Source organism: Dipodomys ordii, unplaced genomic scaffold, assembly GCF_000151885.1.
Source record: "Dipodomys ordii isolate 6190 unplaced genomic scaffold, Dord_2.0 Scaffold86, whole genome shotgun sequence".
NCBI lineage: Eukaryota > Metazoa > Chordata > Mammalia > Rodentia > Heteromyidae > Dipodomys > Dipodomys ordii.
This window is the reverse complement of record NW_012267302.1, coordinates 847,832-858,717: the sequence shown is the minus strand read 5'-3', so window position 1 is coordinate 858,717 and position 10,886 is coordinate 847,832. Positions and strand designations below refer to the sequence as shown.

At 49.8% G+C, this 10,886-nt stretch overlaps 1 protein-coding gene across 6 annotated transcripts in view; it reads right to left on the bottom strand.

Annotated features, from left to right (window-relative positions):
• Positions 1-10,886, bottom strand: part of Cdh23 (cadherin-related 23) — a 323,607-nt gene that overhangs the window by 113,480 nt on the left and 199,241 nt on the right. For all 6 annotated transcript variants that reach the window (XR_001175416.1, XM_013025633.1, XM_013025635.1 and 3 more), the window contains 4 exons: positions 9,717-9,822; positions 9,075-9,202; positions 5,529-5,601; positions 3,821-3,937 (listed from right to left, as the gene is read on the bottom strand). Coding sequence is in view for 5 of the 6 variants with exons in the window: in XM_013025633.1 (XP_012881087.1) it covers positions 3,821-3,937; positions 5,529-5,601; positions 9,075-9,202; positions 9,717-9,822 (424 nt within the window). In the remaining variant the exon portion in view is untranslated. The remainder of the gene's footprint in view (positions 1-3,820; positions 3,938-5,528; positions 5,602-9,074; positions 9,203-9,716; positions 9,823-10,886) is intronic.

Sequence of the window (10,886 nt, the reverse complement as noted above, 5' to 3'; positions counted from 1 at the left end):
TATTAATTTTTTTTTTTTTTTTTGTCGGTCGTGGGGCTTGAACTCAGGGCCTGGGCGCTGTCCCTCAGCTCTTCAGCTCAAGGCAAGCACTCTACCACTTGAGCTACAGCACCACTTCCGGTTTTCTGGTGGTTTTTATTGGAGATAGGAGTCTCATGGTCTTTCCTGCCTGGGCTGGCTTTGAACCGCGATGCTCAGATCTCAGCCTCCTGAGTAGCTAGGATTACAGGCATGAGCCACCAACGCCTGGCTAGAATATTTTTTTTTTTTGTCAGTCGTTGGGCTTGAACTCTGGGCATACCACGTAGTTTAATCCTGGGAGACAACAGGAAGAGGAAACCCTCTGCATTTCCCTGGAGGCTCAGGCTTGTGACTCAGGCCTTGGCGTGGGAACTGAGAGCACATGGAGGATTGGTAGTTATAAGATCATGTCCTAATTATCCATTTATAGCCTAATTATATTGTCTTAACTTCCTTCAGTGTGTAAACAAGTTACCCTGTTAAGCAGAAACATTTAAAATACGGCAATTTTTGTCAGCTGTTGCTGCATGTCTTTGCATTTTGATATAACTCAATGACAGACGTCATCTTGGGAAGGGCTTACTGGCAAATGTTTGGCAATTAGCCACAGGAAAAAGCATTTGCTGATTTTGGTGGTGTGAATACTCCCACCAGGGCTCCATTTCAAGTTGCTGACTTGATAGCATTGACCATAGAACTTGCTTGGTTGGTGGGGGCTGGCAAGAGCACCTCAGCCCCTCACCATGCACAGCCAGGCCATCTACCAGCTCACACAGCTGAAGGCTGCAGTCTCTGCCATATATATGTGTGTATATATATATATATATATATATATATATATATATATAATTTAAAATTGTTATAAAAGTGATGTACAGAGGGGTCAGGTCATGAGTACATTTCCTTTTGGACAATGTCACTCCTTCCTTTGCTCTCTCCAAGTTTTCCCCTCCTGTCCCTTCCCACAAGTTGCATAGTTCATTTTCAACATAGTGTCTAGTGAGTAGTACTGGTACATTTGTTTACTCTTTGTTGTAGTCTCCACATTGAGAATAGAGATTCTGGCCCTTTCTAGTTGTCCAGCTTAGGCTTTCTGCTTTGTTTCTGTGGCACTAGAGTTTGAATTCAGGGTCTCGTATTTGTGCCCTATTAATTGAACTACATGTCTAGCTCTTTTTATTCCTGGTTATTTTTGGACATAGAATCTCATGAACTTTTCTGCATGGCCTGTCCTTGAACCTCAGTCCTTTAGATCTCAGCTTCCTAAGTAGTTATGATTGCATGTGTCAGCCACCAGCACTGGGCAGATGCTCAGCATTGGGAGAGATACTTCATTTTTTTAAGCTTCAGTTTGCTTGTCTGCATACTGGACACCAACATGCTTTCTCAGCAGAGGTGTAAAGATGAAGTAACCTGAGGTGAAGAAAATGATCACTCTCTTCCAGTGGACTCTGAAAGCTCCCCAGGGGCAGGGATTGGGTGCTGCCCACCCTTTTATTCCCATTGCCTGAGCTTTGTGTCCTAGAACAAGTTGTTTAGCTGCTCTGTGCTTGATTTCTTCTACCATAAAACAATGTTGCTGAGGTGGTTTGTTCCAGGGGCCATTTAAATTCTGCCACTTCCCTCCTTGGCACTCTTGTCTGTTCTCTGGCTGGTATAGAACTGATCAGGGAGCCAAGGATGAGGGACAAGGCAGCCAAGATACCAAGGCCAAGAACCAAAGACTGGCCAAGGTCTGCCCACTGAGCCATGCTCCCCACTGGGGTGGTGTCAATTAATTGGCAGGGCACGGAAGAAATTAATCTCTGAAAAGTTTTAAACATGAAATTGTCAGCATGATTGATGGCCTCTCCTGTCTGAGAAATTAGATCCAATTAAGGCCACCTTTGTGCGCTGGGCCTGGGTAATATGACAAAGGAGCTTGAAGGAACAGGCTCCAAGGTAATAGAAAAATGTCTGTGCTGTCATGAAGTGTCTCTGAATCAAGGCCAGGGAAGGAGGCTACTCAGAGAGACCCTATTACATTAGGGTGGCAGGAGGGACCATAATGTAACTTCACAGACCATAGCAATTAGCATTTGGGCTCTAGGGTCAAGAGGTCAGTCAGACTCTGCTTTCCTAGTCAAATTCATGTGCCTCAGTTTCCTCATCTGGAGGGAAAAGTGAGATGGGACCAATTTCAGAATGAGGAGCAGGGGTGGGCATGTGGTACATAGTAATGAATGATATTGACTATGGACTCCATATATGTAGATTCAACTCTCCACGGATGGAAAAATCTCATTAAATGATTGCATCTAGACTGAGCATGTACAGATTTTCATACATACTTGTTGTACATTCCCTAAACAACAGTATAACAACCTCTTACCTAATATTTACACTGAATTAGGTATTATAATAATGGGAGAAATGGTTTGAGGATGCCTGGTGATGTCCGAAAGTTATATGCAAATACTACACTGTATACATAAGGGACTGGAGCATTTTGGTGTCTGTAAGGGATCTGTAAACCAAGACCTGAGTAGATGTTGAGGTCTGACTATTACTCTAAACTTTCTGGGGGTGGGGGCTCACTTTTGAAGGTAGGAAGAAGACCTTTGTGTTTTCAGAGTTGGAAGAAGAGGCTCATGAGAGCCCTGGGTCCCCTCTCTTCCAGCCATCTGCTCCTTGAGTTTCTGAGATAAAAGACAATGAAGGCCAACTTCCAGGAAGTGTGGGTAACAGGAAGGCTTGATGCCCTCGTGGGCTCCTGATCATCTGTGGCAGGGATAGACAGTATTCCTCAGGATTCTTACTCACTTCCCAGAGTTGAAATGTTGCTACAACGTGATTGACAGGCAGGGTCTCCATTCCTAGGCTTCCTGTCATGTAGGTGAGTCCGTTGCCTGGTCTGACCAATGGGCTATGGGCAGGAATGATGCATGTCAATTCCAGGTCTGGCCTATCAACTTCCTCAACACAATGACCCGTAGAGAGCCACAATTTGGAAGGGGCCCAGGCGGAGAATCATCTTGTAGAACGTTAACCCTGGACCACTGTGTGCTTCTACTGTCCTCAGACACTGAGCGTCAAGGTTCTGTAGGCATCTCACACAGAAATGGGAGCTGGGGAAGCCAGTGCTTTGCCAGCCTACAAGGCTGACTTGGATCTTACTCTTCCTACCCAAGCACCTAACACAGTGCCTGGCTCAGTCCCCATTGACCTTTGAGTAACCTCAAGGATTTCAGATTCCTTCTAGTTCTGGCTAAACTGCCTGAGGTCTCTTGTTGCTTCTTTCTTTCTCTCTAGCTTAAGGAGGGAAAACTAGAGGGAGGCATATAAAGTGATGAAGAAAGAGAGAAAGTTATACAAGCTGAGCAGGAAGATGGGAATAGAGTGTGCTAGATGAAGAAATAAAAGAAAATAATGATATTAATTTTGTTCAGCCCTAGTCTGAGTGTGTTCCCTGTAGTCACTCATTTAATCCAGGCACACAGGTGTGTATGAGGAAGAGCCAGGATTCAAGGCGAAGTCGGCTGAGGGAGGGACCCTGAGGTGTGAGTACATGTGTCCCAGATGTGCCACATGTCAGCCAGCTGTTGGAGTTGGGGAGGAGGATAACTCTACCCTTGGAAGACATCCTTTTGGGAATAGATTCACAAAGAGATTGTTTAGGTGTAAGATCAGTAACCATATTCAAATGACTAGCGTAGGGATAAAAACAGGTTCTTATAGCAAGGTTGTGCCCAACCAAAAAGGAGAAGACACAGTTCAGACTGTCCAGGTGGGGGAGTGAGCGTCAGGCCTGGGGGCTTACCAGAGCGGGCGTTGATCCGGAACTGGGAGGAGCCTTCCAAGGAGTAGATGATGGACTCTTGGCCATACTCCCGAGAGCGGTCCAGGTCTGTAGCATTCAGAAACAGCACTGTGGCTCCTTTAAGGAGACAAGGAGGCAGGGATGTTGCTTAGTCCCTGGGACCAGGACCTGGGAACCTTTGGATGACCAGGCCTCAGGGAAGTGAGCAGCCTGCCTGTGGGGTGTCCCAGGGACAAGACTGGACTTACCCACTGCTCGTGGGCAGGTAGGGCAAGGCCCTGTGGATGGGTGAAGTCAGCCTGGGGTGGGCTGAGCCATCCCCACCTCCCTCTGCACTCCCCACCCCCACCTGACTTGCCCCACAGATTGACCAGCTTTTACTTTGAGTCAAATAGAAATGAAGCTCCATATTAACTTATTCTACATTTACTGCATCCAATTTTGGTTCTGTTTTATCCGTTCGCAGGGGAATTTATATGAGTTTTTATTTTCTCGTTAATGTCCAGTTAAGGCCTTTGCCTTCATTTCCAGCTACACGAAGTCCTGGGTCGGGAATTAGCTTTTCTTCCAGCTCTGGCCAGACGCCATGATGAGTGGTGGTTGCTTGCTGAGGCTGAGGCTGTGCCCACCTGGCTTTGGCCTGAATCTTCTCCTATCATCTACTTGCCAGCTGCAGTGTGCAGGCTACGGAGTCTTTTTTGTTTTTGTTTTTGTTGGTCATGGGTCTTGAACTCTGGGCCTGGGTGCTGTCCCCGAGCTCTTCAGCTCAAGGTGTGCACTCAACCACTTGAGCCACAGCACCACTTCCAGCAGAATCTTTACCTGTAGTCCCCTGGTCAGGGCATCTGGTTCTTATCCTCTGTAAATGAACCTAGCAGGCCATCTACCTGAGGGTGGCTGGGAAGCTCCCTAGGGTGCAACATCTAGGTGCCCTGGGACCATAACCATAGCTACCATAGCTGCCCCTGTGCTGAGTGCCCACAATACCTGGGAAGGGCAGGCTGGGTGCCTTCCAGGGGCGGTGGCCTGGGGCCTCAGATCAGACTCTCCATCCTGCCTGATCAGGATGTGTCCCTTTATCCAAGCATACACAACTAGATGCACAGGAAAGGCCCCTCCTTGCAAGAGGCTCTGGGAGGGAGGGGAGGGCTGGGGACTCCCGGTCAGGGGATTCCTAGTCAGAATAGGAAAGGATCAGCTGGGCACAGGCTGGCATTAGACACCAGAGAGATATGCAAAGGCTCTCATTAGAAGGCCAGTGGTACATAGAAGACCATTCCTAATTCCAGCTGGCCCTGCCTCTGGCTGTCTTTGACTCCAGCTGTCTAGGAGCATGCTGCAAGGCTGCCTTTCAGGGACACTCTCTTGGATGTCATGGCTCCTGGGATGGATCTAATAGCACCACAGTCTCAGAACTCTTTGTGCTCTAGAGTCTTTTATCTGGATTGCTTAATGAAATGTGGATCATTATTCTCTTCCCACTAGACTAGCTACAGGAGGGCAGGTACCCAGTGCCCAGTGGGGTGTTGACTCCTAGTGCTCTGGCTTGTAACTAGATGTCTCCAAAACTGCTCCTGACTTGTAGAGAGATGATCTGCCTAGGAGACAGAGAAGGCCTCAGGCTTTCTCTGTTGGAGTCTACACATGGCAGGTGCCTGCACCTGCTGGCTGCCCACCTTCAGGCCCTCTACCCCCTGCCCTGGCATACCTGCCATGATGTTCTCCACCACTGAGACAAAGTAGGCAGGCTTGCTGAAGGTGGGAGGATTGTCATTCTCATCCTGGAAAAAAAAAAAGCAGATGGGTTACAGGTGCCAGGGGTCAGCCAGGCTGTCCAGCTGTCCAGAGCAGGTGCTGTGGGGCAGGCTGTGCCCACTGGCTCTGGGTAGTTCTGGCCCTGCATAGTGTCATGAGAGTCAGCTGTCTCTTGGGTGGGATATGTTCAGGGCAGGACAGGACTCAGGGAAGCCTGTGCAATGCTATGGGACCAAGAGATGGTGAGTAAAGATGGAGTCGGCTTGCCTACAACTCCCAGTGTTCCTGGTCCCCACCCAGTCTTCCTTCCCTCAGCACATCTGCCCCAGACAGGAGCTGTCTCCTTCATCTTCCCTTCCCTTCTAGTTCAGCTAAGATGGAGGAAGATTCTAGGAGGCCCACAAGAAGGAAGGAGGAAAAAAACACATAACCCTTAAAGATACTGAAGTATGCAGTGGCAGGACAGATCATTTTCAGAGCTGGGATACCTGCCGTGGGCTGGCTACAAGTGGAGACATGCAGACCCTCCTATATACACCTACAGCTACAGCTACAGCTACAGCTACACACACACACACACACACACACACACAGCCTGGCACTGCCAATCCTGGAGTGTTCTCTCCTGTGGCCCAGTCTGCACCAGGCCAGCAGGCACTTGGCTGAGGTGCTGATCCAGGCAAGAGTGAGGGTGGGGCTGTCTTGGGGGAATCAGCAGCAGGTATAGTCTCTCTCTCTTACCTTTTATATAGTCCCTCCCTCACCTTATCCCTCAGAGAAGCTCCCCTGTGTCTGAGACTCTTCTCCTAACCACAGCTTTTGCAATCACTAGTCAAAAATTCTTCCTGCTCACTCTTGGAGGAAGCCTCTTGGGTAACTTGGCTCTGAGCCACCCCCACTCACCCTGTGCCCTAAGAGCAGTGTGCAGACAGACCTCGGGCACTGGGTGAGTTCCCCCACCCCAACCCCTGCCATAACAATCTTAGGTCCGGCTCTATTCGACCTTTGAGGGGAAGGATCCTTTTTTCCTTTATTAATTTTTATTAATTTATTTAAATTTTATTTACTGGTCCTGGGGCTTGAACTCAGGGCCTGCACACTTTCCCTAAGCTGTTGTGCTCAAGGTTAGTGCTCTACCACTTGAGCCACCCCTCCACTCCCAGCTTTTTGTGGTTCATTGGAGGTAAGAGTCTCATGGACTTTCCTGCCCGGGGTTGGCTTTGAACCTCGATCCTCAGATCTCAGTCACCTGAGTAGCTAGGATTATAAGTATGAACCACCATCTTCCAGCTAGGATCCTCCCTCTTACTGTCCTCATGTCTAGCTATGAACACAGGTGTGGTCTGCCACACCTCAGGACCTTAGAGCACCCCAGCCTTCTCTGCTCCCATAATCCCCAAACTGACCCCCTTGCTGGCTCGTGCTAACCAGTCCCTCTTGCTAGGGAACTTGGTGGCCTCAGGCCTCCCTGGTTATCTGATGCTTGCACTGGTACAGTGAGACCTCTCCCTTACCTCTGTGAGGGCACAAGTGTAGGTCCACACACACTCATGCAGAGCTTCTGCTTCACTGCACGAAACGCCGCTGAGAATGTCAGTGACGGAGCGCGAGGCAGAAACTTATTAGCGATATTTCTCCGGATCCTGGAGCTCTGTTCGCTATTAGTTCTAATTCAACAGCTCCCACTATAAAAAGCTTATTGTCCCCTAATGGGAAATCTACAAACCGAGTTTGACTTCTTTATTAAAAACCAACAAGCAGTGGATGAAAAGGAATCACCTGGCCCTTCTCACCTGCTCCTCCTCTGAGCCCCAAGGCTCTGATCCGTCTCTCCCCACCCCTGGCCAGCTACTCCATCGTGCCCAGCTGGGTTTTCCTTTCCTTTTCTTTTTTTCTTTCCAATCGAGAAAAAATCCTTTTTGGTGAAGGGAGGAGGCAGCTTAGTGGAGTGACAGCTACTTAAAAACCACCCACATGCAAAATCAGCCCGAAGGCGGTGACCTTTTCAAGTGTGGTCCTTAGACACGAGTGACTGTGCTGTGTAAAAAGCCCTGCTCTGAAGACCAAGACAGAATAGATGTGCCTGTCTTTGTTGCCAGTCCCTCCTGCTGCTAGGGGGCTGGGGTAGACAAGACGCAAGCACCAAAACCCTGTGGACCCCTCTGGCAGCACCAGAGGGGGAGCAGATACGTGCAAATAAGGCTCATCCCAGGGTACACCTGGCTTGCCAAGTGAAACCAGTCAGGTTGAGATACGCAGTCAGGGTCAGGCCACTAGGTGGAGAACACCAGGACACCATTATATGCAGGGAATGACTTCAGGCTCTGTGGACTAAGGCAAGAGGTGGTGGGTTTAAGACAGAGTATTTGGCGGGGAGTCTCTTCCTGTGAAGTCACTTCCTGTTGTGGTCCTTAGCAAGGGCTCTAGAAGCAGGGCCCTGAGTCTGCACCTCCCTCTGTCCCTGCATGTGCCTAGCCTTGGCCACCCTGAAGTTTATTCCCCCTCCCCACTCCCAGCACCCACCTGGAAGGCTCCCCCAGGCACTGCCTCCTTTTCCCATCACCCAAGCTCCACACAAGTAGGGATGTAAGGAGGGCCTCCTACCTGGGCTAGAAGCTTCCCAAGTGGGAGGTGGCCCCGGGGCTTTGCTCCATGCCTGATGAAGCTGGCAGTGACAGGAAAGACCACCCAGCAAGCTGGCTCTGGGCCAGACTTTACTAAGCTTATGTCAAATCTCTGTGTATCTCCTAGCTGACATCTGATTTAATCCTTGGGAGCTGATAATGCACTGACTTCCGCTGACGTGCTCACTCTTCCTTTAGATGTGTTGGGGGAGTGGGAGGAGGGGTGTGCTTGTGCTTGATCAGGTATGCGAGGGCCTCAGGGGGGAGAGGCCCATGAGCATTACTGTCCAGCTTGCTCTTCATCCCCAGGATGGTTAGGGGAGCTGCATGGGGGGAAAATGAGCCAGCCGTGGAGATGGATTGAGGGACTGATAATTTTAGACAGGGACACACTAAGGTGTGCTTGACATTCATGTCAGACAAGCCATGCTTTGCTTTCCAGTCCCTTTAGGTCTTTAAAGGAGTGGGAAGAGATAAGAGAAAAGCAAAGGAGGGACAGAGGAGAGACTAGAAATAGAAGAGAGGGGGATGGGGGAGGGGTGACCTTCCCGGTATCCCTGAAGGCTTTGAAGTACTTGGCCATCAATGAAAGAACCCTACTCCATTTCCTCCTTGCTGTGGCTCCATTTCCTTCTTGCTGTTCTCAGCTCCTCCTCCCCCAAAGTCTGTCCTGAAGCTCCCCTGCATGGAGTCAGAGTAGAGTCAGAGCCCCTGAGCTTCCAGGCCTCCCTGGTCAGTCACACTGACAAGTGGCTACAGCAATGGAGAGGTATGCTGGAAGCAGACCTTGGGACCTTCTAAGCTGTGGAGACAGGCAAAGATGTAGGGGACATGGCCCTACACCATGGGGTTGGGGCAGGGCCGCTGATACTTACAAATACCTCAATGATGACTGGGACGGTGCTGTTGAGAGGGGGGTTGCCGGCATCCTCGGCCATGACTGTCAAGTATATCAGCCCATTGGGAATCTGTTCATAATCCAGGGGACGGCTCACGCTGATCACTGAAATGACAGGAGTGGGAATCTAGGCCCCCTGTAAGCAGACTTCAGCTGTCCCAGAAGCCACAGTTCCCCCTCAGGCTGAGAATATATGGGTAAGCCCTACTTCATAGATAAAAACACCAAGCTTAGAGTGGGCCAGGCCATGGCTGGAAAGGCTGAGAGGGGAGCATGGGGCTGTGGCAGGAGACTCAGCCGCTAAGACTCCACCACAGATCTCCCCAGGCAGTTTGAGGACCCCTCAACTTGGTCCTTGGAAAGTCAAGACTTCCAGCTTGCTTATAGGCCTGGATATCAACCTAAGCTCCAGAGAAAGACCTGGCAGATGTGGCCCTGATGCTGATCTTAGGGAAGCAGATATTTTCCTACATGCTGCTCCAGGAGGGTGTCAGCTCCCTGAGTACCAGGGGCACTGGGAGGCAGAAGATGACTTTCCCCCTCTAGAGAAGGCTGGGAGTACAAGAAACCCACTAACCAGCCGTCTTCCCAGCTAGGTGCTCAGTGCCATGCCACTCACCTCCATAGCCCTCGTACACGCTAATGTCAAAGTAGCTGCCAAAGGCAGAGGCATTGACAATGCTGTAGGTAATCTGGTTGTTAGGAGGGGAGTCTTCATCTGTGGCCTGGAAGGAGGAGAACAGGTAAGGCCCCAGGAGTCTACAGAAGGCTGGGAACCAGACAAAGGAGGATGGGGGGAAGAGTGAGCAAGTGCCTCTTTGGGTGACCCAGCTCATGTCACATCCTGGCTCAGGACTTCAAGGACCCCCCCCCTTGTCTCTCAGCTGGAACCCACCCTCTAGCTCTTGGAAAATACCCTACTCTTCTCCATGTTCTGGGTATGGTGGTGGCCTGGAGAATTAAGAGGGTAGCCTGGGGGCTGGAAAGAGGTACCAGGCTCTACCTCTCCTTCTGTCCTAGCTCCAACATCCCAGCCCACTGATACATCTCCTGACCACCAGACCAAGGTAGGACAGACAATGATTTGGGTACAGTTCGTACCCTAAGGGTCCAGGTGCTGCTGGTTTAGTCCTTGATGTGGCAGTATTAAGAGGAGGTAGAATCTTTAAGGGGTGGGGCCTATTGGGACATGGTTAGGTCATTGGGAACTCTATGACCAGAATGGATTAATGTAGCTCTGGAAGAACTTTAGTTACTTCTGGTGATTTGCTATTAAATAAGCAAGTCTAGCCCTGAATCTCTCTGCTTTCCATGTAATCTCTTCTCACACATGCTTCCCATCCTGAGGCTACCTGCCATGCTGTGATACAGTTAACGAGGCCCTCACCAGAGGCCAAATCAATGGATACACCAAATCTTAAGCCTTCAGCCTCCAAAACTGAGTGCTACACAAACCTCTTTTGTTTATAAAATATAGTCTAGGGCTGGGAAGATGGCTCAGTGGTAGAGCGCTTGCCCTGCATGCATGAGGCCCTGGATTTGATTCCTCAGCACCACATAAGCAGGAAAAAAAAAAGCCAGAAGTGGTGCTGTGGCTCAAGTGGTAGAGTGCTAGCCTTGAGCTGAAGAATGAGGGACAGAGCCCAGGCCCAGAGTTTAGGCCCCATGACTGGATAAAAAAAAAAAAACCACAGTCTAAGGTGTTTTATCATAGCAATAGACAACAGACTGGAGTGCTATATGTCCCATCAGTCCTCTTGCACCTCCTATAATTTCTTATTCAGTTGTT